This window comes from Amblyomma mixtum, chromosome 1 (assembly GCF_055824585.1).
Source record: "Amblyomma mixtum isolate Tamu chromosome 1, ASM5582458v1, whole genome shotgun sequence".
NCBI lineage: Eukaryota > Metazoa > Arthropoda > Arachnida > Ixodida > Ixodidae > Amblyomma > Amblyomma mixtum.
This window is the reverse complement of record NC_143012.1, coordinates 85,283,887-85,311,568: the sequence shown is the minus strand read 5'-3', so window position 1 is coordinate 85,311,568 and position 27,682 is coordinate 85,283,887. Positions and strand designations below refer to the sequence as shown.

At 46.6% G+C, this 27,682-nt stretch overlaps 1 protein-coding gene across 1 annotated transcript; it reads right to left on the bottom strand.

The window, feature by feature from the left end:
• Window positions 1–773: 773 nt before the first annotated feature.
• Window positions 774–27,036, bottom strand: LOC149367088 (protein limb expression 1 homolog). Its single transcript, XM_089554132.1, has 4 exons — window positions 26,628–27,036; window positions 19,041–19,183; window positions 15,315–15,455; window positions 774–3,643 (listed from the first exon to the last, which is right to left on the bottom strand). Exons 1-4 carry the CDS (start codon window positions 26,866–26,868, stop codon window positions 3,248–3,250), a joined length of 921 nt encoding a protein of 306 aa, XP_089410258.1. The 5' UTR covers window positions 26,869–27,036; the 3' UTR covers window positions 774–3,247.
• Window positions 27,037–27,682: the final 646 nt, after the last annotated feature.

Here is a 27,682-nt window from a genome sequence, read left to right as displayed (position 1 = left end):
AGCGTCAAGGTTCTGTCATAAGCAACGCCAAAATGATAGCTCAAGAATGGCTGAAGACAAGCAAAAACTTAAATACAAGTGAACACAATAAATATTTCTGCACTTGAACCGTCTCCATCAGAACATCACCTACCGGACACTGTACCTTAGAGGAGCACAGACACAAAATTTTCAACTCACTTTTTCTCCCATAGCAATTCATCAAATAACTGTATAAAACTGCAATCACTCCTACACATGACTATTATATACAGGGTCTTGAATATTTGGGGGCCGGGTTTTAAAAAATTCCTATGCAAAATCTACTACCCCATTCGAACTGAAATAACGTTCACAAAGTAGCAAAATGTGGTCTACGCTATCTGATAAGTGATTCAACATCGGTATTTGTCTAGATTTTCTGGAATGGACGGAAAACTGCTCTCGGCGGCGTGCAGAATTTTCGCAGAAGCGAGTCGAGAAGCTGTGTTGACATGGTACGCCATCTGTCGAGCAGACGATCTGCACCTTCGAAGCAAGCGCGCCAACGGCCTTGCCGGAGATGGCGGTTGCCTCGCCGCTCGACAGATGGCGCACCATGTCAACACAGCTTCTCGACTCGCTTCTGCGAAAATTCTGCACGCCGCCGAGAGCAGTTTTCCGTCCATTCCGAAAAATCTAGGCAACTACCAATGTTGAATCACTTATCAGATAACGTAGACCACATTTTGCTACTTTGTGAACATTATTTCAGCTCGAATGGGGTAGTAGATTTTACATAGGCATTTTTTAAAACCCCGCCCCCAAATATTCAAGACCCTGTAGAATCGTTTACATCTAGTTGTAGCTTCAGGTGCAATGCACATTTAGCATAATACCAAGCACCACAAAAAACACAGCTGGTAATCAAACAAGCTCACAAACCTTTGCCACTCCACTGAACTACCAGTGCCTTGGATACGCCACCAAAAGCCACCAAAATCAGATGCGACTAATCGTTCTTGAATGTGACAGAAGGTCGTACACCGGGTATACAGTAAACTCAAATAGCCTAGAGTGTAGCCCTTTTGAGTCAATTGCCTAGTACTCCAATATTGAGTTAACATGTTCACTGCGGCTGCGATTTTTGGAGCCCTAATCTCTGTGCGTCGTGACTCACTGATGGGGCACCTTTATATTTTCTTGGGTGCAGCTTGACCCCCCAGTGAGCCTCCAGCAAAGACAACTTATTGGAACCGATAACAGACTGCAAAAGCAACTTGGCACTTTTGTTTTTCGCAGGCTCTTTGAAAAACCTTATCCGTCCCGCAGCTTCATCTTGCCACTTAGTATTCGTGCCGCAGAGCATGCATCCATTGGCGATCATCCACCGGTGACCAACGATGCAGTAAACATATTAAGAAACGTTCCAAGCTAGCTTCCTTATTAAAGAGTCTTCACAGATGCTTGGTAACCAGGTCCCACCGATATCCTGTTCGTAACATTTTGTGGCAGTACTCTTCTAAGGTTGCACAGGCCCAAAGGTCCTACACATGAATCAGCCAAATCCAAACAGTACGACACGGACCGCAATAACACTGGTACACCCCTTTCCAATCTGCAGCAAAGTGCTGCGTGAAACAGATCCAATAGGCAGTGGGATTCCAACTCGCACAGGGAGTGGCCAGCCTGCACAGATGCAGCAAATGAGGATCCAGCTCCAACACTTACGAGTATTCTCTCTTTCATGCCTATCTTCCTCTTCTTAAGAAGTGAGTATTACCTTTTTGTAATGTGCGCAATTTTTCTCCTTGCCAGTTTCAATGAGCATTTTGCTTCACAAAGCCAGGCATTTATGGATGCGTTAATCAACCGCCAGATGCGTACAGCTGAACATGAACGCACAAAATCCAAAAGCAGTAGCAAAATGGTCCAAAGCAATAAAAAGCTGACACAGAAATATAGCCCAAAGCAAGCTCTACAATGAAGTGCCTATGCCTACGTGGTAATTTCTAAGGTCTGCTAGAAACAGCAGCTTGCTAATCAATCGACACTGGGATCAAAGCCTAAATAGGCTAGAATAACACACTGGTTGCAGTTGTACACTACTGCATGAGTTCAGTGTTTATCTGGCCTAAACACACTAAAAATAGTATGGTAAAAAGAAGAGTCTCACATGAGTATTCTTTTCCTTGGCAAGACCACTGCAACTGTCATGGCACTCAGATGCAACAGGCAAATAAACAGTTTGGCACAAGGCAGCAAGCCAGCATTTACAGGCTGGCTAAATGGTTCATTTATCTAAATACTCAAAATGTCAACGAGATTTCAGTGTCAGCGCATTTGCAAAGCTGGTCTTTAAACAACTCAATACTGCCATACTGCTGGGCTCGGCTTAATCTGCTGCCAAATGAAAAGTCTGTCTCTGCTTTTTAAAAAGTCTCAATCATGGGAAGCAAGCCCCAACACATGCTTAGCACAGGAGAGCCGAGTGGTTCAACACAACCACTGTACCAAGTAAATAAAAAAGGCAGGAGAAGCCCGCTTTTGGTCCCATGTGTAGCCAACAGCTGTCTGAGTGTGGCCATCTCAAAAATCGAAAAACATATGCTTCCCTAGCAACAAACAAGAACAACCACTTAGTGGCTGCAGTCGCCAATCTGGAAGCCCAGCTGACAGGTCAACACTACAGTGAGTTGCCAACAAAGCTTAAAGTAGACGAAGCACTTGACTGGCTAAGCACTGCTACGTATCGCAGTCTAAGCACTGACTCCCATACAGGTTGAACATACATATAGGCAACGACAAAACTATTGCCTCCAGCTGACAGGGCAACAGTACAGTTTGTTGCCAATAGAGTTCAAAGAAGACGAAGCACTTGACTGGCTAAGCACTGCTACGTATCGCAGTCTAAGCACCGACTCCCATACAGGTTGAACATACATATAGGCAACGACAAAACTATTGCCTTTTCAGCATGTTGGCAGCACCAACAGCTTTCTGAATATAGACATTTCAGTTGTACTTGAACTGTCTACTGTGCAAGTGAAGCATTCGTGCTCAAATGCAATCCCATCACAACCTCACTGCGTTGACAGCAGAGCAGCCAGTGCACACAATACAAGCAGAAAAGGCACTTGAAAGACCTGGATGGCTGCATTTGAACAGCCTGCATGCATGGACGGCACTGCAGCGGGAGAAAGGCTTCTGCTATGTCGACCTGGCGAAGCCCTCGCTCTGTTCAGAAGCGGGCAGCTGGCCTACACTGCTGAAAGCGGCCAGGGAGCAGTCAGGGACTCGCGGTCGGGCCGTCAGCGCTCATGCGGGCAGCGAGTGCCAGGATGCGCTGCTTCTCCAGGGGAAAACGCAGCTCGCGGCCCGCGAGGCGTGCCGCTTCGAGCTCGGCCCTGGCGGCCGCAGCCTCGGCGGCCACCCGGCCTGGACCCAGCTGGCGCTCGCGCGCCGCCCAGTCCAGGGCCATTTGGGAGCGGAGCTCGTCGTCCAGCGGCCGGCGCGAGTAGTGCGCCAACACCTCCTGGCGCGAGCACTGGCGTTCGCGCATCGCCTTCAGCGAGCCGTTCCAGTGCAGCAGCTGGAAGACGCTCATCAGCTCCTGGAACTCAAGCATGGTGCGGCCCCGGTTCGCCTCCAGCATGAAGCGGAACGCCTCGACGCCTTGGCTGCCCTGTGCCAAGGTATTAAAGAGCAGACTCTGAAGAACGCCCTCGAGGAATGAGCGCTTCGGAAGTACCGCCCTTAACTATCCCAAGGCATATCTCTCTTTTTCCATTCTTAATGGCCAGTTGTTTCCCTGGTGGTAGATCATGCAAGCATGCATGACTCCTGATCGTGGCGGCAGAACATAGAAAAAGAACTGCTCATGCCTTCACCACGTCACTATAAAATTAGGCTAACTACCCAAAAGCAGGCACCACATTTCGCAAAAGCACAATATTGCTTTATGCAGCAGGTAGCTTCTCGTTACATTTCACTTAATGGAGCTCCCATAGAGGCGCATGTATTCTTCTATGCCATCATTTACACTTGTGAACAAAAGTACGCTCACATGCTACGAAGACAAGCGCAGATTTGACCTGGTGAGCTCCAAGGTATAGTATTGGTGAGCTCCCTGGCATAACAGCGTCAACTATAGACACTGCTATTGGCTACATGCAGATGTAACAACACCAGCTTTTTGGAGCGTGGCAAACAGGCGCAGAAACTGCCCCTTCCACTGCGTTTGAGCCGGGTGCACACAACAGTCCAGCCAGCAACATGCCAATGCCCATGGAGCGCCTTTCAGAAAGGTCTATATAGGGAAGGGGCATTAGCCCATCTTACAAAGTTCAGTATGTACACAGGTGCAACTGTGGCGATTGCTCCTGTGCTTGTTCTCTCCCATGTTTTCAATGCATGAAATGCATTCTACAGCTAAATTTTGGCCTTCTCGCATTAGGCCATTTGCTTTCCAGTCTGTGCACAGGATAATAAGCACAGGTGCAGAGCAGGGGTAGACTGTACCACCTTTGTGCAGGTCTACACGTGCAAACAGATTGACAAAAAAAAATTACCGACGATTACGTTACTTCCTAATGCGAAATTTGAGCGCAGCAAATAAGCTGTTTCACCTTTTCGATAGATTGAGGCAAAGAAATCGAGCAACACATGTATGCGCTATCACAGAATTTTTTTTTTCACACGTATTCGCAATTTCGGCTCGGGCGGTGCACATATACAGATCCGCCGCCACCGATCTGGCTCTCTGATTGCCACCACACAGGGGTTGCATTGGAGTAGGAGCGAAGAAAGGAATTAAGCTCGAGCCGGCGCTTTGACAACCGGAGACTCGCAGGAAGAGGGGGGAGGGGGGCGGCGTGTACACCCAGCGGCAAACGATGGGGGCAGAAGCGCGCGCAGCAAGCGGACAACACGATAAAGGGAGGAGGGAAGAGATAGCAGCGACTGACTGATGCCGCTGACGCCGATAGCGCTGGGGGGATGAAAGGGGGGCGGAGCTGGTTACGAGGCCGACGCCGACGACGACGCGAAACCCAGGAACGGACGCCAAAGAGCAGCGCTCTAAAAACAAGCGCACAAGGAAGAACAGACACATAACAATCAGAATGAAACCGTTTAATGCATTTTATGCATTAAATATACGAAAGAGACCAAGTGGAGGCATACCATTCCACGTCGACCACATGAGCACCTACAGCTACTCTCCCAATGTAGAGTAAGCATGCTGCATGCTTTGGAAAGCAGACATTCAACCGAGATAACCATGCTACTTTGGGACAACAGTCTCCAGGATGCGTGAAAAGCAATCTAGGCGCATAGATTGCATGTCTGCTAAGGCCTCATTTGATTACCGCAGATTAGAGCACGCAAGTCCAACTTTCACCTCTACAAGTAAAGTCTCAAACCATCATCTAATAGAGCTATCGACTGAAATAGCCACTCACACATCCTGGAGACAATGTCTATGCACATCCAGAATTTGACTACTCAATGACTACAGTAGGGTACAACTTCAGAAAACAGCAGTCAGCAACAATGAGCCATGGCCCACAGCATCCTGTATTACTCCAATGACCAATCTCAACAGTGAACGAAATCAGTTTTTAATGCATGACTCTGTCAGGTAAACCAGAGGCATCAAAATTTTTGAGCTTTTAATTTTGTGTTGCGATTAGCTTCTTGCTCAGGTAACTTTTTCATTGTGGAGGAAACGTGAGTGGCACTCATGATTGTTTGCAGAGATTGACTACATAGTGCATATCGCTTTTACCTCACTGTAGACATCCGCAGAATATCACTACATTAACTTGCAGACATCCTACAAGCATTTTACATAGCTTTTCACACAGGAACTGGAACAGCAGTTCCCAAAACACACACACATATGAGGAGAATGTTAGCATGGCCTCACTTGTACCTTCTGTAATATGAATATGAAGCAAAAATAAATGACTTTGGCATGTGAGAACTACAGCTGATGATTATAAGGGAGATGCTTAGCTTGCTGTAGTTTTGACATGTGGATTGCCATAAATAGCATTAGATGCTTTCTGCCTTAAATGCAAGCATATGTTTAGCATAACGTGTTATTTTTTAGCACATTTTGTGTTTTTCCTTCATGATTCGTTATTACGGATGGCTTGCTTTATAGACAGTTTCACTCAGAGACCAAAGTGTATATGTTAAAGAGGTATGACTGTACTACAGCCTGAAGTTCCAAAAGTAAGACAAAACTGCCCTCAGCTCGGTCTTCTAAGCTGCAGCCTCTCGTGTACTCTATATGCCATGGGAATCACTCTCGTGGCACACGTCATCAACCACCCGCCTTGATCTCCTCACCTTTCACCCATATCTGCCGGGGAGAACTTTCAGCCTAGATTCTCACATGTGCAGGACAGCTCACAGAAAGGTGAACAAGCCACTGATGTGCAAGAGCTACACCTGTGTTTTGAAGTCCACTGTAGTGGAGGGTACCAAGCTGATTTCAACAGCATGAGATTCACAAACCTCAATTTACCAGTGTTTTGTGCATTTTTATTGCGAAAGCAATATTGCTAGCACTTTTCTGCCGTCGGCGGAGGTCGTTCTTTCGCTGTCACGTGGTCGTGCCACGTGACAGCATGACGTCACGACCAGAGGAGAGCAGGGGCCCCAACTCGTCTCTTCGGCCGTAGTCGTTCCTTCGCTTGGCGCGGCGGCTACCACGTGACGGCCTCCTCGGCCCGCCGCGTGAGGCGGGCCAAGGATTAATTAACCAATCAACCAATTAAATTAATCAATTAATTCGATTAATTCACTAGTTCAATTATTTCAATTAATTAGTTAAATCAGTTTAATTAATCTGTTCAATTAATTGGCTTAATTAATTTCACTTAATGCCGAAGAAGAATCTATGAGTAGTGCGGAGCGATATAATCACAAGAGAAGAAAACGCCGTGCGGAAGAAACGCCGGAACAGAAAGAAGAGCGGCCTGCTAAAAGAAGAGTGCAGTATACAGCCAAGAAGAAAGAGCAGAGCATTGTGGTGATTCCCTAGATAAGCCCGTGACTCCATAAATCTTAAACTGCCTTCATGTTTCAACATAAATTGCTTGCAGTCGCACACTTTTCACGGCAATTACAACATTATAGCTTGGCTACTGTAAACACTTCTTTTTTGAAAACCTGTTTTGCCTACTGGAAAACAGCTGACACAAGAGTGCAATGGCTTGAAAATGTGCCACTGCAGGGAGGGCATTTGAGCACTGGAAGAAACTAAAAATTTCCAAGTGCGAGCAAGGCCAAGTGGCTACAAAGTGCAAAGAACACCTTCAAATATGCTACTGCGAAGAAACTTTTAAATACAAGCTATCCAATAATCCAGAGCATTGTATTCACTGAAGCTTGCAAGTGCTGTTACAGGTACTGGCTGTTTCTCTGCAAACGCATGCAGAAACTTCACAGACTTCAGCCACTGCTATTGTCCCCTTCACATTGTAATGAGTGTGTGTAACATTTTCAATGTGCCATTTTCAATGTGCCAAAAAATGGCTGCCATTATCTTCATAGCACTGGCCATATTCTAGCATTTAAGGGGGGAAGCTGGTCTTAGAAAAAGAAATTTTTGCTAAGTCACAATAATGCAATCTTCAAGAAACATGTATTTTTGCATGCTGATTCCAAATATGTACTTTAATTTTATGTAAAACAACTCCTTCTGCATTTATATAATATGTTATGTAACTTTTTGCCGAGAGCCTTCAATAAATTTTGCAGCAGGAAACATGCTAGGACGCATGCCATTGGCTTGTCACGACATCAAACTATGCAATAAGGGCAAAATTATTATCCTGCCTACAACAGAAGTAGAGTTACAGGGTTTTGAATTTGCCACTTTGCAAACAGGATGAAATTGATAATTTCAAAATCCTATAACTCACCTTCCATAACAGGCAGGATGATAATTTTACCCTTATTGCATAGCTTGATGTCAAGAGAAACCAATGGCGTGCAGTCTAACAAGTTCCCTGCAGCATAATTTCTTTCAAACTCTTGGCAAAAGCTACCTAACATATTGCATAAGTGCACAAGGACTTGCTGAGCATAAAATTACATTACATATTTGGAATCAGCATGCAAAAATGCATCTTCCCTGAAGATTTCATAGTTGTGACTTCATTATAAAAATTTATTTTTAAGGCCCCCTTCCACCTTTAAATATACAGTTTGTGCTCGGGCTAGTTGGTTGTTCAACATGGGAGTAAATTCATTCCCAGAATTTGTTCAGCAGTACTGAGCTCGTGCGCTATCATTAAAGGTGCACTGAAGAGGAATCTGAACTTGTCTTTTTGCCGCGGGAACTCAATCTACATGTTCCTAGCATTCTTAGAAACTGCGACTTATTGCCCTGTATGGCCGATTTCCCAAATTAAATGGAATTAACGGCCGGCTCCCGCCCTTTTTTTTTAATTCTGCCTCGTACGGTGGGCGGAGTCGACCAACACGTGGAGTGCCTTTCACCCAGTCCCGCGGCGGCTTGCCGCTCTGCCATCGGCGGAGTAATACGTAGTAGTCCGTAGTAGCAAATAGTCCGCGCGTATTTTTATTTCTGCGGGCTTATTTTGCGGCTATATTATCTGTGAATGAAACTATTTATTCATGGAAACCTAAAAAACAAAATAAAGCGAAAGCAAAGCCTCCACGGAGCTGGCTGAAAGGAACTTCACGCGTTGGTCGACTCCGCCCATCGTATGAGGCAGAATTTAAAAAAAAGGGCGGGAGCCGGACGTTAATTCGATTTAATTAGGGAAATCGGCCATACAGGGCAATAAGTTGCAGTTTCTAAGAATGCTAGGAACGTGTAGATCGAGTTCCCGCGGCAAAAAGACAAGTTCAGAATCCTCTTCAGTGCACCTTTAATCTGATCACTGCTCAGTGTCTGAAGTGAAAAAAGAATCTACCTTTCATCTGCTACAGCAACTGATATCCTACCATCATCATGTGTTAGCACTGCCCGACACACTGTAAGGCCTGAGGCCCAACATTCACCAGACAAAATTTATGGAAGTCATCTCGATGGAACTTTGCACATTTTCACAACTTCATGGAGAGCGATGTGCACAGATCTTACAGAGATGCCAACGTCAACAGCTATCTCTTCTGTAGTCAGTCAGCGCTTCCTGTTAACCCTTTCTTCCACTTCAAGAATCATCAGTCAGCACTTCCTCTTAACCGTTTCTTCCACTTCAAGAATCATCAGTCAGCACTTCCTCTTAACCCTTTCTTCCACTTCAAGAATCATCAGTCAGTGCTTCCTCTTAACCCTTTCTTCCGCTTGAAGAATCATCAGTCAGCGCTTCCTCTTAACCCTTTCTTCCACTTCAAGAATCATCAGTCAGTGCTTCCTCTTAACCCTTTCTTCCACTTCAAGAATCATCAGTCAGTGCTTCCTCTTAACCCTTTCTTCCGCTTGAAGAATCATCAGTCAGCGCTTCCTCTTAACCCTTTCTTCCACTTCGAGAATCATCAGTCAGTGCTTCCTCTTAACCCTTTCTTCCACTTCAAGAATCATCAGTCAGCGCTTCCTCTTAACCCTTTCTTGCACTTCAAGAATCATCAGTCAGCACTTCCTCTTAACCCTTTCTTGCACTTCAAGAATCATCAAGTCAGCGCTTCCTCTTAACCCTTTCTTCCACTTCGAGACTCTGATATCAGTCAGCACTTCCTCTTAACCCTTTCTTGCACTTCAAGAATCATCAAGTCAGCGCTTCCTCTTAACCCTTTCTTCCACTTCAAGAATCATCAGTCAGTGCTTCCTCTTAACCCTTTCTTCCACTTCAAGAATCATCAGTCAGTGCTTCCTCTTAACCCTTTCTTCCGCTTGAAGAATCATCAGTCAGTGCTTCCTCTTAACCCTTTCTTCCACTTCAAGAATCATCAGTCAGCGCTTCCTCTTAACCCTTTCTTGCACTTCAAGAATCATCAGTCAGCACTTCCTCTTAACCCTTTCTTGCACTTCAAGAATCATCAAGTCAGCGCTTCCTCTTAACCCTTTCTTCCACTTCGAGACTCTGATATCAGTCAGCACTTCCTCTTAACCCTTTCTTGCACTTCAAGAATCATCAAGTCAGCGCTTCCTCTTAACCCTTTCTTCCACTTCAAGAATCATCAGTCAGCACTTCCTCTTAACCCTTTCTTCCACTTTAAGAATCATCAGTCAGTGCTTCCTCTTAACCCTTTCTTCCACTTCAAGATTCATCAGTCAGCACTTCCTCTAACCCTCCTTCCACTTCAAGAGTCATGTCCTTTGAGTGGATGGAACATTATGCTCAGGGTTTGATCTGTCACACCCGTAATCACAAATTTTTCACATTCATGATGCTATCACTGCTTGTCATACTCAAGTATAGCAATACATTTCATTTGCAGTCATTCCTCTCAAGGACAGAAAATATACACCCACGCCCAATTCTTGGAGCAAAATCACTACCACTCCCAGTATCTCAAATGATTCTGACTCAAGGCCAGAGGGTGTAGTGACTGCGGGGAGCTACACACGTCCCATAGCCACTGCATAAAAATTGACTGGCTCAACCCATGCTGGAGCATTGGCCATTCAAGTACCCAGCAGAGTTTTCATGTTTTTGAAGCAGCATGACTTTCTAGATTTCTCCAATGTTCTGGTCATGTTTATGCCCATGATCCAAAGTTCGCTGCGCTTACCTCCTATGCTGCTGTCATCAGCACATGTGAGAATTTTCTGGGAAAGCAGCTGATAAAGAAAACACGCAGTCCCAACATCAAATTTGTCAGTCAGCTCATGTTTCCTAATGAGATCCTTCAGCTTCTTCTCCTTCAAACTGCTGCAGACCACTTTGTTTATGGAAGCGGTCTCATCAGAAACAATGAAAGACCAGTTCAAGCCTTCTGCAGTAACAGCCCAGCCACCGACCACTGTATAAAACTCGACTTCAACCTCAAGCAGAATTCCGTCAGCTTGACTTTCCAAATGACTCTGCTGACTATAAGATTAGTCCCACACGCTCTCTGAAACCAGCTGAGAATATCTTCCAGCTCTCCGCGCAAAGATGTGTGCATCTCCTTCCATGTCTGTGCATTATTGCCATTTTCAAAAATGTATATAATCAATACTTCATCTTTTATAATATCTGCCCAAACTCTTTTTGTGACCCTGAACTTCCAAGGTATTTCCGTATTTCACAGATTGCCAACTACTTACTTCGGATAACAACTAGGCCTTCTAGCTTTCTATGTGCACACAGCTGACCATCAGGATTGCAGCACGAGGAACGCATCCCATACACGACCAACACAACCTCCTGGCCAAGACGGAATTACGGCTTGACAGGCATGGTCAGAAGTCAGGAGCAGTGGCATGACAACGTAAGTTCATGTGATCACGATAGGAAAAGACACTGACCTTTTTTTTAGTGTGCTCGCACTAGATGAGTCAATAGCAAAAAAAGCAGTGACTCATTATGTTGAAGCCTCAGAGTAACTCAGGTAAGCTCGGAGGAACATTGCGTTAGCTGCATGCGAGTGGGCAAGGAGTGCAATGGTGAAGAGGGAGGAACACGGTCGTGTGCACATGCGGATGCCAGAAAGGATGAAGTCAGCGGAGGAACACGCAGGGCAGCAAACGGTAAATTATGGACGAAGCTGGTCCTTCGACAGATTATGAAGCCGAATGATGGGCACAGAAAGCTGAACAGCAACAAAAAAAAAAAGAATGCACAAACATGAGCCAACCAATCCAGTGAATAAAGTGAGGTGTCAAGCCAAAGCAGAGCGGCGAAGATAGTGTAAACTTGCTAAACGGGATGTCGAAGGTGAAGAGTGAGAAAGAAAAGGCGAATGATGAAGTTCCCAGAGGAGCGTGCAGTTAAGAGGTGCGTGTACAAGTGGCTTCAGAGATCACTGAACAGAGGGAACGGCGACTCGAATTACAACAAGCAGCTCAGGAGGCTTATCACAAGAGGAAAGCTGAGGAACGACTGCAAGGACATTTCAGTGCAACTCGAATAGTCAAGCTTAAAAAAATGTAAAACAAAGATAAACAAAGCTAAACAAGGGCAAACATGCTAGCACACATAAGTCACATTTAGCTTAACCAGGCCAAACTGACGGGGGGAAAGGGGGGGGGGGGGGGGGGGGGGCAGCTTTTTTTTCCTACCATTTCTTCTTCCTCCTCCCTTTCTTTGATAGCAAAGAATGCTCAACGCCTTCTTTCCATTTTCAGCCTTCCTTACAGTTCCTAGTGCTCCCAGTGCAATGACGGTGTCCCGCTGGCTAGCTATATGGCAGAGGCTCTGAGATCATAAGAATGTAGCCTTTCCATCTTCCTCCTCTCCTTTCACAGCAGAGCCGAAGCTATTCTGTTCAGTCGCACATTTGCATACACATGCAGCCTCAATGCAGCCCAAGCCTAGGTGCACTTTTGTCTGCCAGAAGCAACGCATTATAGGTGACGCTAGGACAGTGGTGAGATATTGGCAAGAAGCGAAGGTAGGTGCTTGTTTTAGGTGCTTGTAGTGCTGGGCCCTTAGATGCCACCACTGTGCCAAGAAGCTTTTATTGCGAAAGCAATACTACGCCAGGTTTCGAGACTTCAGTGCAGCATGGTCCGGTAGTTACGCTTTACATCACGTGACTACTGATGTCATACCAGCGCGAGAGCTGGGCTACCAAGTTGGCTCTTCAGCGTTGCGTGGCTCGTAGCCACGCCGGGTGTTTCACGCTTCTACCACTAGGTGCGCTGTGATAGAACAGGTGGTGTGATGTCATAAGCGAGGCGAAAGATGGGCTATCAACTTGCCTCTTCAGCGTAGCATGGCTCGTAGCCACGCCGGGCGTTTCGCGCTTCTCCCACTAGGTGCGCTGTAGTCTAACAGGTGGTGTGACGTCATAAGCGAGGAAAAAGATAGGCTACCCAACCCGATTCGTCCTGTAGGCAGTAGACGCGGCACACTGCGTTCCTTCTTTAGACGCAGCACGCCGCGTTCCTTCCGTTAGAGGTGCTGCACTCGCTTTCGCAACCTACCAGGCTTAACCAAAGCTAAGCCCCCGCCAATTTTTCTCTCTTTCGTGCTTGAAAAGTGTGAACGCCCCAAGTACATGGTGTGGAGCTGCCACGGCTGGTGCTCACTGTTAAGGTTTATCTTTACGCTTTCTTACCACGCCTATGAAATCATTCAATTTGAAAAAAAGCATGAAATGGCCTATTCTGTGTGATCCGGACCGTTTCTGGACAAGTAACGTCATCTAGCGTGTTGCAAAAGAAATGTACTTCAGTTTCAGGTTGTGTTTCTTTGTCACTTGCACAAACGAGTATTTTTAAATTTCCCTCGAAACCTATCAATGCGGTGTGGTCATGGTGAGCATGGCATCCAATGTGGTGTCCTCGTCTTGTACTGATACTGCTCAGCAACTGCGGTGTTCTCAGGATTCCGCAACACTGACATTCCAGATGCAAGCGACACTTCGGTGCAAATAAACGATGTCCATTTGTCTGATCTTAGTTTGGAAGAGATGGCTGCTCCATCCAGCCTGGACTATCGCCAAGAGATTCGCTGCATTCCAAGCCTCTCTGAAGGCACCGCGCATGTTCTGATTCCGGGACACTAGCAATGTAGCGGATAGAGTTTTCTCCAAGAAAACCTGGGGTAGACCTAAGCACTACACTGCGAAGTAGCCAAAAGTTCTGGTTCTTCACATGAGCAATAGATTTCTTTTTTTACAGATCCAAAAATTTACCATGAAGAGTTCTGTAATTCTGTATTCTGGTTTCTGACATAATAGCACATAAAACCTACATTCTAGACTTTTTATTTTGCAATTTTCTGGCTGAATATATGTATTATTTCTGTGAATTTTCGTTAGAGTCTATCAAATTTTATCAATAAAAAACTTTTTTCTTCATAAGCAGTAAAATCTGCTTTTTTTTGTCTGTCATTAAAAAGAGGTTTCTATTGGCTACACTATAATTCGCTGCAATAAAGTGAAAAGATTAAATTTATTAGCAAACAAATTTTTTTTTATGTACACCATCATAAAATTTCCTGTTTTTCCCCGGCAAGAAAAGGAATTAACCCACAAGCGTAATCAATGCAGTTCACATTAAGCTGACCATTTTAAACTAAGTCTGCGGAAAACCTTCCAAACGTTCCCATATTGTTCAGTGTCCAAACATTTGGCTCATATGAGTTCATGTCAAAACAGCTTTAACATGCACCACATCACCATAACACTAATAACACACCTAAACAAAACAAAAGCATGTGTTCAAAACTCGGTGAAAAGCTTCTCTGTAGCACCTGTCACGGAGTGACGGACTCACCAGTCCCGCACCTCATGAACCACACTAGACAGTTTTAGCTGTGCGTCCGCAAGGGCTTAGCGTATGCAAGGAGCTTGCGGGGACCGTAGTGCGCATGCGCAGAACGCAAGCGCTAGCCCTGTGTCTTGCGTACGTACGCAAGCCAGCGGACTTTGCGTTGCGTTGCTTGCGTGGCTTGCGTGGTTAACGTTAGCAACATGGCGGCGCCCTGCACGCCCGCTTCGGACCAAATACCGCATCGCCGCTGCATTTTTCGACACGATAGCTCGGTCTAAACGGTTGTATTCACTTTTATTTTGTGCATTCTCACCGCTCCATAACGATATATGTGACAAATAGTCATCGTTTTTTAGATAAATCCAAGAATTTCTTGGTGCTAAGCCTATCTACGGCGTACACTGTCGTCATAGCAACGACCTCCGGTAAAGTACTTCACCAACTGTGCGCTAGAATTTATATTTTCATTTGATTCAATTGATTTACATTAAAAAAGAAACAAAGCCTTTGAATGCAACCACCACTGCCATTAATAAAAGAGGAAAAAGTTTCCGTAGCACACAGTTTAGGAGCTTTGACTTGCTGTCGCTAGATGGCGCCACTGTATCCTACGCTTCCCGGGCGCTACGCTAGCCACTCCCAACTAAAACTGTCGTTGCCAGGACGGGTGGCACTGCGCGTAAGGTCCGCCCGTAGCATACGCACAGCTTTTGCGGACGCACAGCTAAAACTGTCTACTTACTGAGCTTGCCGTAAGAGCGACCTAAATGCTTTCAACAGGCACCGAAAAACTGGTGTATAGTAAGCCATAAGAACGATTTCAAGGTGTGGCTACTGTCACCATGCCCAACACGTTGTGCCAACCGGCGGTGCGAGCAGGGTACTTTTTTCTTTCTTTTTCTCGTCCTTTCTAATATATGTCACTATGCCCTCCCTCAGTCATGCTGAGTGTAAACTTTCACACAGTTACAATGGCCACGACTAACACCGGGGAGCCAGTACTCACCCCAAAGGAGGCCTTGGCATCGTGCACTGCTTGGGCGACAAACTCGTCCGAAATGCGCCGGCTCGGGTGTTCGTTGAAGACCGAGTTGACCAGGGCAATTTTGGCCGCACTGCGACGCGCCTCTGCCTTGGTTGGGCAGTTCTGCAGAAAGAAAGAAAAAAAGATAGCGGGATGTGAAACCACTTGGAGCCACGTACTCCTTCCCAAATGTGTACCCTGCACCCCTATGTGCAGTGCCCTTGAACACCATATGTATGCTGTACACCGATGAGCAGTGTAAACATGCTGAAAACCTTTCGAAACGTTTGTGGGTGACAGGTGCTTGTCTACAGCTTCGGAGCTGTTGGCTGAGCAGGAAACAGACGCCCACAAGAAAGAGAGGGACCACTTTCTACCATGCATGTGGTCAAAGGTTCATTTTAATTTTGCATCCAGAAATGCATACAGTAACAGCATTCAACAGATGCAAATCTTTTGAAGCTTCACTACGAGGGTCGGAGCCGAGCCGCGGTGGCTCAGCGGTTATGGTGCTCGGCTGCTGACCCGAAAGACGCGGGTTCGATCCCGGCCGCAGCGACTGGAACTTCTTTGGAGGAGAAATTCTAGAGGCCTGTGTACTGTGTGATGTCAGTGCACGTTAAAGAACCCCAGGTGGTCGAAATTCCCGGAGCCCTCCACTACGGCGTCTCTCATAGCCTTAGTCGCTTTGGGACGTTAAACCCCATAAACAAACCAAACCAAACCAAAGGATTGCGGGCTTTGCGCAATTGCGTACATAGAGTAATAGCGGGTCCAGAGTGCGAATGCGCAAAACGCTAGCGGGGAAACAGCGTTAGCGTACGCACACAATTTTCAGGAGTTTGCGCCACGGCAGTTGTGGCTTTTGCGCCCTTAGTGTGAAAACATGAAAACCGCCGCTACTACTGCACGCGCTCCTCTCCTCCCTGCCGTTCGACCTTTCTTTGCAGCTGCGTGTTGCCCGTATCGCAGCCGGCAACCCTCCTCACTGCATTCCTGCGGGCAGGTTTAACCGCGCCGATTTCCGTCTCCTCCTCCGCCTCCGTACAGGCAGTGTGTGGACGGCCGAATGCCTCCACCGTTATCGTGGTGGTCCCAGTGCATTGTGAGCGAACTGTGACAGCCATGACGTCAAGCCAAGCATAACTGAAGCTTTTCGCTTGTATATCCAGGCTTAACCAGAGCTAAGCCACTGCCGAATTTTTTTCTGAAATTGAACTGCTGACCTGTTACTTTCCTTTTGCATATGCCCAGTCACAGATGGCATGACCTGCGATTCGTTCTTTCTTGCCTGGTAGTACTTGCACATTGCATTCTATAAACTGGCCCTAGCACTAGCAACGATACTGTGATGCATATCACACTGAGCACTGCATAACATGTTCTAAGGCTATCTATGTGCTCCCCACTGCCTGCCTTAACAATCTATCATCAGAGACGAGTAAAAAAATATTGGTATATTCTGCTAAGTCCTGTTCAACGGTGGTAGAAACAAGAGCTAAACTGGTGGCATTGCCAGTAATTTACGTTGTAAATTGATTGAGACAGCAGGGTCAGACCCTACAATGGTGACATAGTGTCCAAACTGATGCTGTTCTACTAAGTAGGCTGCATCATCAGGAGTGAACATACTGTATTTTTATAGAGAGGACTGAGCACATTAGAGTTATCTCTAGCAGAAAGCAGCATTAGACACCTTTTCATTTCATTGTTTGATGTTGGTCACCTTTTCTTGTGCGGTTAACTGTTTTTTTTTTTTATCACCTACTCTCAAATATCCTGAATGGGCAGACTGCCATCATGCTCACGGTGCCACTGCCACTGGCGCTAATCAACAGAGACACTGCACCGATAGCAACACTGCCAATGGCAGCATCTCTACTGGGCAGAAATGGATGCAGATATCTGCGATAGATATAAACAGTCTTATTTCAGCGACAAGCTCCTTAAAGCAACACTGGGGCATACTGATGAGCGCCTGTATCGACAGATTACCACATTCTAATCACATAAAGACCAATTCCCATGAAAATGGAGCTTTTATAAGACAGAAAAGAGCATACCGTATTTTCCGGTGTACAAGACCCACCCTTGTATAAGACGCACCCCCCATATATGCAGGGTGTCATTGAAAAAATTGGTATATAAGATGCACCCGTGTATAAGACGCACCCCAATTTACCCAGTTAGGCTAGTGAGGCTTAATTAAGCATGCTTATGCGACCATCGTAAAATGCACCGTACGTGTGAGAAGTTCTTAAGCAACGCTAATTGATCGAAAAAGGCAACACTCACGCCATACCCGCCCACGTTGTAGCACAAAAGAAAAAAAAGCAAAAGAACTCTCTTTATGTCCACAACAATTTATTTTTACATAAAACCTTCAAAGTCTTCATCTTCGGATGCGCTATCGAAAAGGCAACGCGGCTGAAGCATTCTCTTTGCACCACGTACTTGCAAAGGGTGACTAAAAAAAAAATATCGGCTTCTCTTGGCTTGTCTTGACAATGGCGAGAAGCGCGACTGTCGCCATCTTTTGGCATTTCACATTACCTTTGCTTGGGCTCTCCGAAACGGCCGCGTGTTTAAGATCCCAGAAGTGGTCAACCCCGCCGTTTCATGATAAAGTTCACCTAAAAAAGTAGCGCACGGCGGTCCCCGTATTGAAGTATTAACCATGTTACAACCGCGTTATTGGTAGTAATATTTTTTCGGTGAAAAAAGCTTGAACATGAACCTGAGTAATTTCTGAACTCGCAAAAAAAAAAAACGGAAAATTCGCGTATAAGACGCACCCTTGTATAGGACGCACCAGCAAGATTTTTGGAAAAAAACCACGTCTTATACACCGGAAAATACGGTAAAAGTGAAATGTACAGGTATTGCCACCGCCGGTTGTTTTCACGGGCAAACTGTGGTGATGTCGCGGCAGCTTCTCACACACAAACCCCCCCCCCCCCCCCCCCCCCCCAATGCTAGACTACACCGTCATTCACATCCTAACGGGAAATCGCAGAGTCCTTCTCGCTCCTGACGTCGCAAGTTTGAACCGAGTGACAGGAAAAAGATTGTTCCATTTTTAAATCCAATTTTCTCAGCAATAACGGAGTCTTTTGGTGGCGAATAAATGTTAACAAAACCGGAAGAAGCCATACAATCATTACTAGCTTACTTGCATCCCTCCGCAGAAACAACTAATCTGGGTAGTTTACTGTAAAGGACAGATGAATTGAATTTAATCTAATACCAGATGCATTTTGAGAAATTGGGAAATCTGCCGAAGTATATTTCCATTTTTTTTTTTTTTTGAATATGTGTTGGTATTCACCACCTTTCACAGACACTGATCAGTGAACACCACTGTTGTTATGCCGGGAAACACGCTGGTCGTCGCTGTGCGAAAACAGTCGCGTTGTGTTAGCTCTCGGCCCCCGTGCCGATGTTGTTCTGTACTTTACCTTGTACATAATGTATAAAATGTACTTTTGATCTCACCGACGCCTGACTCGGAGTCTTCACTACCGCCAAGAAAGCTGGCAGTGCTCAGTCACGAAACAGGTGGCAAGCACTACGGGACCACCTCTATGGCGCAACACTGTGCACGCAACACACCCACACTGCCGCCAGTCAAGGTATGCAGTACACTGGAAGCTGTGAAACGTGATGAACCACCACAGAAAAAGGCCGTAATCTGCCGGGCAAACTCACCTGGAAGCTTCCGAAGCAGCTGCCACCAGGCAGCGTGACGTAGCACACGTAGGGCGGGCTGCATGCAGGAACCAGCTCGTACGTCACAGGTTCACCGGGGCGCTTCATCTGCCAGAACTCCTGCAGGGCCTCCACCACATTCACTGCGGGCAGTGCAAGGGGGGACGGGGTGTGTGCACATAGGCTGTTCAAAAAAACATGGCCAGGCAGCAGAGCACAGTGCAACCACAAGAAGGCCACAACGAGACCAAAGTCACCAAAGTCACACCGGAGTGTCACACAAGTCACACCAGAGTGTCACACAAGTCACACCAGTGTCACACAAGTTACACCGGAGTGTCACACAAGTTACACCGGAGTGTCACACAAGTTACACCAGAGTGCCACACAAGTCGCACCAGAGACAACAGTGTACCTTAAAAATGAGAAAGACAGGTCACAGCCTGACCCTGATGTCTCCCAGGATGCGTTTCAAATGCCTCCTCCTACTAAACTAATTCGAAACACCTAGCTTACTGTGTTGCCAGCTTCTCAAAGGCACCTCCGTGATATGTGCTATCACGTCCAATATGAGCTGCAACGCACGACCTGTGGCAGGAGCTGAGCTCACGAAGCACTGCGAGCCGTATGGCACTGAAAATTGATGCATTTAGCCGTCGATGCAAAGAAAAAGATAGACTGAATGACTGTGCAAGCTGGGATGCTCTGTGTGAAAGTGCATTGATTTACTATAACGCGAACCTTAGTTGGCTCGCTTTGGTCGACTTGCAAGTCATATTGAGCACAACAGTTGTTGTTGTTGTTGTGACTGAGAGAAGGATGAAAAGGAAATTGCACGGGCCTGCCTACTGGCTCCAGCGAGCCACCACCGCTGCCACGTGCAGATAGAGGAGAGTCAAAGATCAGAGGAAAGAGAAAAGGAAAGAAAAGACGCGCGTCGCAGCAACAACTGCGTCCGCCGGAGCGGACGCTGCACAAAAACAGATAAGCGGCCGAAGCCGCGCTCGCCGAAGCGAGAACAGATACTCATGGGACAACTGCACCGTTTTACATTTCATAAGAGCGTTGGTTATGGACAGGTACTATTCAGTGCTCAAGATGGAATCTCGTGCGGTGGATTTTGGCTTGCAAGATTCAGTAGGCTCACCCCAGCAAGTGTCAGCGGTCAACAATCACATACATGCTCCGAATACAAAGTGGGACAGGACTTCATAAACAGAGAAACTCTCCAATTTGGACAGCCACTGCTTGGCCGAGGCAACGCCCTTTTTTTGTGTGTCTCGTTTCCTAATAGCGCAAACTGCTCCACGTTGCTCGAAGTATCAAATTGAGCTGCTTCACTTCAAGCACACCGAGTGCCATCTTCCAGAGCTGCTTGCGTCAAATGAGATAGGCAAAAGCCTCTACTGTCAGTTGCTTTCAGGAAACCTCCTGTCTGAAACGGAGTCATTCCTTGTATGGAGCAAATGACCAGAATCTACTGGAAAGCCTCACAGTTTTGACAATTCTCAGCAAACCAAAAATATTTCACTCGCTGAGGGGCTTAATCAACAATCAACATCATTTCAGTGGACCTGCCCTGTCCATATGGCCACCCTTTGTAACGACTGCTGCTCTGACACTTCGATTAACCAGACATCAATCGTGATGATCCCTTTCCTTTCGAACAAATTCTAAACAGCAAAGAAAGGCAGAAAACAAAAATGGATTCCATCTGCCTAAGGAGTGGCGTTTAATGAGAGTATTAAAGGGGCTGCGAAACACTGCCTGGAGGAATACCGGCTATACTTCAGGTGGGTTCATGTCACACAGATGCTGACTTAAAAAGAATTACAGGAATCGATGCACAGGAACGGGAGTTATTCAGTGAAGAAATTTCAAAATACAAGCAAACAAAACGCTGCCCTCAACTCGATTTTGGCGGGGCTTCCCACTCCTATTTCACTCTCCCAATGACGGCACCTGGCGCAACCAATCAAAACAGCCAGCCAGAGCACGTCGCAGAAGTTTGTGCTCCATGGTTGCCTGCTCTCTGTAACTCGTTCTTGCTGAGACTGGCAGCGTTGTTTCCATGCCAGAGCGCCCCTGATGGTGTATTTTTATTTTACTTGCTTTGCAGGGCTTTTATCTAAGACAAACAAGTTGTTTTTGTTGATCTAATATGAAACGCAGACAGGTGACAATATGTGTCTCTATTTATTCACACAATTTGCAGTATATTTACTGTTTGTCCAATCATCAAGCTCGCGCCAGGTGATGTCATATCCACTGCTAAAAACCCGCCACTGTGTGGCGACACCATCAGAGCCATGAAGTTGTTTTTGGGAGGACATTAAAATATTAAAAAACGGAATGTATGCGGTATTACCGACGCTAATAGCACCATTATAACTCACTGTATGCAATCAACAGCCAAAACAGTTAACTAAGATTGTGTTTCTGGGCCCCTTTAAGGCAAGAACATTTATCGTTCTAGCCACATAAAACCGAAAACATAACCCGATAACTGTCCACAAAACTAGTCTAACTTCTGTTCAAGTACAGTGACACAAATGTAGTGCATGACATGGTGCAAGGCTTTGGTGTACCAATTCTCACAGTGTAACCCAATGGCTTTAGATTCTTTCAGAGTATTGCTTGGCTTTCTGTACAGATTTATTTTCTGCCTAAGGCACATGTACCCAACTAATGCTCGTTGCAATCTAAAAATAGGCATTCAGAAACGAAATTACTGAAGAACACTGACAAAAGATGTTTGTTTACCGCCTGAAAGCAATACCTTTGTGGACACAATATAATATTGCCATTTTGTATGTGGTGCATTTTGAGGGTCAATTTTTGGTGGCCCCACACAACTGCTCTAAACCTCGTCACTGCTGTCACTTATCAGGAGAATCCACTGAAAAGCAATTCTGCCTTACTGCATTCCGTTTAACTTTTTTTTCTGTACATACAGTTGTGAGTAATGTGTAAGGAAACAAAGCTTGAGTGTTCCTTTATTGAACTAAGAACGAAAACCACGCAAAGGACGATACACAGGGAAGAAGTGTACCAACTAGCCCCCCATCGTACACTCCTTCCTTTATTGTTTACTCTGTAATTATGTGTGACAAGCATAGTTTTTTCTGTTTTCTACCTAGTTTTTTGCCGCCGCGGTGGCTCAGTGGCTATGGTGCTCGGCTGCTGGCCCAAAAGACGCGGGTTCGATCCCAGCCGCAGCGGCTAGAATTTCTTTGGAGGAGAAATTCTAGAGGCCCGTGTGCTGTGCGATGTCAGTGCATGTTAAAGAACCCCAGGTGGTCGAAATTTCCGGAGCCCTCCACTACGGCATCTCTCATAGCTTTAGTTGCTTTGGGACGTTAAACCCCACAAAACCAAACCAAACCTACCTAGTTTTCCTCTTGGCGTATGATACGCAAAAGTCATTTTCAAATTTAGAGCACAACTAACTAGAAAACTTGCAATTTTGTGCATAAAGTTTGTTCCCTCTTATATTGCACACGACTGTAGTTATCTTGATGCCCGGCTTTTTGCCACATTAATTTAACTTTTGTTCGTATCACCAACTCCTCTCTGTAAAGCGATGGCACTTGAGGGTACAATACATAAATTCTCCCACACTAACTGCCATACTCCAGTGTCCAGTTCTGTTCACAGGGACATGCAATGTCCTAGGCCCAAGGTTGAACTGCTAAAGTAATCGCAACTGGCATTATGCCATGAGGTCAACAACAGCCTCAGTGTGTGAACCTGAGAAAATTAGTTCACACGCATTACAGTTTCTGCTCCCATTACAAGTGCACAGCAGAACAGTGCTGAGCACGTTCATTGGACCATTGGTGACAGTGAATAAATACACCCCTATGCCATCCCTTTTTGCAGACCTATGCCAGAAAACAATGCCTACTCGTACACAAATTCTGCATTGTTTAATGCCTGACAGTGTCGCATCATTGATGCACATTTCTCTAATACCTAGACACACACTTTTGAAATTGGCTGTACTATACCAATGCATCCTATTCACGGGTGCTGTGCCAATCCAGAAATCACTTCATTCTTTCAAACAATGGGTTCATGATTTCTTAACATAGTATGTACAGTGGCGAGCAGCCTTGTCTAGAGCGCTCGGGCGGTGCACTTCCTTGCAAACAAATCCAGATTTTGTGGCAGCCTCTAGGGTCCAGCTGCAACGCTTGCACGGAAGTAGCGCCAGATAGCCTCGTAAACAAAGCAGGCACGAAAACTTTGCCCTGTAATGAGGGGCTGCTCTCTAATTTCGGTTTTTGTTACCAAGTGCGCACTGCTCAAGCGCTCCAGACAAGGCTGCTCACCACTGTACAGTGATTATGCAGCCATATTCACCTTGCAATACAGCTCTTACAGTCTGACTATATTACAAATGAGAGCTGCGGAAGTCAAGTTCACCGTACTGCTCGAACACCGATAACAAAATTTTTCTTCTGCTCTTACAAGCGGTGCCCTTTAATCCATGTGGTTAGCAGAAGGAAAGGAGCCCTGCAAAAGCTTTGCCTTCAACTTGTCTCAACTACAGTGTAAGGAGACTGCTTGAACTGAACCTTGCTGAAGCTTGAACTGAAGGCTTGAAATGAACCAACTGCCAAACGCCTTTACTGTTCCCACAACACTCATCTGGGGACACACAAATTGTGCCTTTCCAAACACAGCAAGCAGCCAAAGTAATCAACAGTATTTTGTTTTAGGTCCACTGTTTCATATAATCCTCCTTATCATCATCAGCCTGACAACACCCACTGCACGGCAAAAGACTCTCCCATGTCTCTCCAATTAACCCTGTCCTTTGCGAGCTGCTGCGGCCACCGTATTCCCGCAAACATCTTGATCTCATCCACCCACCTAAGTTTCTGCCGCCCCCTGCTACACTTGCCTTCTCTTGGAATCCACTCCGTTACTCATCACAATGCCGTGCATTTGGTCCATCCTTTCTGAAACTGCCGAGTTGGATCTTCAAGCTCGCGAGTCACACGTGCAATTACTAACACGAACGACTAACTTTCCCTTGGCTCACATAAATTCTCGTGAAAGTGGCCAGTTTTGCGGACATTCCTTACGACAGCAGATCAATTTGCAGAGTGCTTCTGCCAATTCAAAAAGTCATTTAGCCTCGCCATCATCAAATGCATTAAAAAGGCTCTTGTTAGTTCAAACTCCGTATCAGTCAAATTCTTAGTGCCAGATAACATGCAAGATAACACAGTACTTTTATTTACACTAAAGGCCTATATGGGCATTACACAGGGCATGACATTTATACCCCACAATAAGAAACATTTAAATGAGCCAAAACTTTAGACAACATATATATCTTCAACCAGCCCTAAAGTGGGATGTCACGTACAGACAGGTCTAGCAGCCAGAACTACAACTCCAGATTATGATTTATGGGATTTTAGCGTCACAAAGCAACTCAGGCCATGAGGGGCACCGTAGTGATGGGCTCTAGAAATTTTGACCGCCTGAGGTTCCTTACTGAGCACCAACATCGCACAGTACACGGGCCTCTAGAATTTCGCCTCCATCGAAACTTCATTTCATTTACACCCCGAATATGCATAAAGCCAAGCATGAGAGAGGGAAGGGTTAAGGAACAAGTAACAAAATTTGTATCCTGTCACTGCCAAGCCTATCCACGTAGCCAAAATCCATTTTAATTCTTCACCTGCTGCTCATGAGGATTAACAAAAACAACACAAATAATGCATATGATTTAGGAACAAATTAATTACACACATTTCAAACCAATTGCACAAATTTGTGACAAAGGTTGCGAAGCCAGACCGCTCTTTTCACTCAGTGTAAGCTCGTATCCTAAGCAGTTCTCGCCTTTACTGCATCTGTGCGATTACTTTGCACACGTGATAAATCTGTCATTGCACATTTTATAGATCACTTACTAGTTCGCGCACCACTTTTGTTGTCTTTCCATTTGAGCAACATGTAAATAATTTGGACATTTAACTAATCAGCCCCAGTTCTGACCTTGCTGGAGCTCATTCTCTGCCCACACTCTAATGGAAAACAGAAGTAAAAAAAAGCCATGGGCTACATTCCTAGTGGTATCATCTAGCTGCTGTCTGAACTATGAACTGGGGCTCGTCTACCAAGCCAGAGTACCCGGGTTCGAACCCAACCGTGGTGGCTATGTTTCGATGCAGGCGGAATGCAAAAGGCACCCCTATGCTGTGTGATGTAAGTGGTGGTCGTCTATGGCACCTTTCTTTTTTTCCCTCCCACCTTCCTCCCTTCCCTTACTGCACGGTTCAGGTGTCCACTGAGATATGTGGCGCTGTTCAGGTGTCCACCCAGATATGTGAGACAAATACTGCGCCACTTCCTTCCTTCAAAAACCAATTTACTACTAGTCAGACACTCACACATGTGCACAGATATGAATGCAAAACTGGCCAAACGTGCTTATTTCATGCCAATGCCTATAGGTCACACATCAGCTCTATGGTGCTGTGCCATATGTGTTCTCCCGATTTGCAGTGATGTCTACACAGGCTTCCTTCTATGCGCTCTACGGCTGGCAGGATCACAGCCTATATTATTTCTTTTAAGCCATTGTACAGATAACCTAGATTTATCATGGCAAAATAAAACAGCAATTACGAAGTCACAACAGGGTTGTGCGGTCAGTGTCCACCAGGTGTGTTGTCCGATAGTACTGTAAGCGAAACGTATTTGTGGATCACCGCTGTTGATCACAGTTCCCTCGAGTGCACAAACGGTGTGCTTAGCAGCGTGATGCTACACTGTGTGGGTAACACTTGATTTAAATGGGTTGGTTTCTATTCAGCATGCTCGGGCCACAGGGCACATAGCTTGCAAGTACATGACGGTCCAACTATTTTAGGCCTGGCAGACAAGGTATGCGGCCATCTGACTAGGTAATGTACTGAGGACACGGTGTAGGCAGGCACGAAGAGATTGCACAAATGTCGTCTCACTTGTCGCATCAGCATGCCGAGAGCTTTTAAAAAGAAAATTCAGCCCTTTAGAAGTGAAATTCCTTTAATCCCCTAGTGCCATGGGCGGAAAAGTGGAGAATTTAAAGGTCTACTGACCACAGCAATACATTGTGTGGCTGTAACCGATATATCCACGCGCTCGCGCACCCGACGCTGCCAGTTGCACTGATGAAAAGCGAAACCTATGGCGTGCATTGTTTTTCAAAGCTATTCTGTCAAGAAATTCAGCTTCGGGAATGTCATGGATCGGACGACGGGATTCCAGCCTCGCGACCGTGTGCAACACCAGCCAGGTTCGAGAGGAGCGAATTCTTTGCGTGAGCCGATCGGAACCCACGGGCAGTGTTCTCCACACAGCGATGCGGCGGCGGATGGGACAGAAACGGATCGTCGGCCGTCGCTCTTGTTGGCGAACTCAGCTGAAGAACGCGTCTCAGCACGTGCGCGCGCCGCCACCCGAATAACCGGTCTCGGCCCGCGCGACGGCCGACGACCCTGGGCCGCCGGCCGAGACGAACGACCCCTTTATGGCGAGTGGGTCAGGGGCGGCGGCGGCGTGATCGCGTTGGCCTACCTCGGCTGCAGCCCTGGGGGCCCCGGGCGAAGCTCTCCACCACGGCGTCGACGGCCTCGCGAAGCATCGCCTTGGCCCGCTGGTCGGCGTCTCGCTGCTGCTGCTGCGAAGAGGCCGTCGACGCCGACGACCCAGCGCCGCCGCCACCGCCGCGACGGCCGCCGGAGCACTGCAGCGACGTCGTCGTCGCCGCTTCGGCGTCGGCCGCGCTCCAGCCGAACCCCGCGGCCGCACGCATCATGCCCACAGCCGGACGACACGGGAGCGTGGGTGAAAACTGCCGCCGCACCAGCGCGAAAGCACACGTGGGAACGCGCTCTTCGCCAGCCGAGTGACAAGCACAACCAAAACACAACACAGATGCGCCGACAGATGGTCCCGACGCCAGACGGAGGCAGACGCTCCAGACGCTCTCTGCGCTGGCGGAGGCAGGCGGGGCCAGCGGCGGCGCGCTCCGGATGGCTGGGGAGAGGGCGGCGCCATTGACGAGAGAGAAAGGCGAGGGGAAAGATTGAGGAGAGGGCACAAAGTGGAGTAATATAAACTGTGTATGGGCCAGAGGCTGGTGCTGCCCAGCGCCATGGTTGTTTCCTTGAGGGCACGGTAGTTAAAAAACCTGTCTAAACGACTGCGCCTTCTCGAAGGCCGCTTTTTATTTCTTTCATCTCGGAAGTCGCGCATGGCTAGTCGCGTTTAGCGCTGCTCTCTGTTACGAGAAGAGCATGAGTCAAATGCTGTTCTCGTCTGACCACAACGGAGGGAGCGCGTTGCTTCTTCAACGATGTTTGGTTCGGTTTACCCCCTGGCGCAGCAGTTTCCTGTGTACGTTTTCTTGACAGCATTCGAAATAGAGTGGGCACAGTCTTGAGAATCGGACGTGATAAAAGATGGGTTCCTGCCATGTATTTTAATTCATAGCGCAGTTTGCACCGTGCCTACGGAGAGTGGCCGCCATATTGATGTACCATCTTTGCTAAAAGTAGCGTGTATTCTTCTAGTACACCCTACCAAAAGGGCCATTTTTTTTTTACCTACACTGGCTACACTGGTGTAGC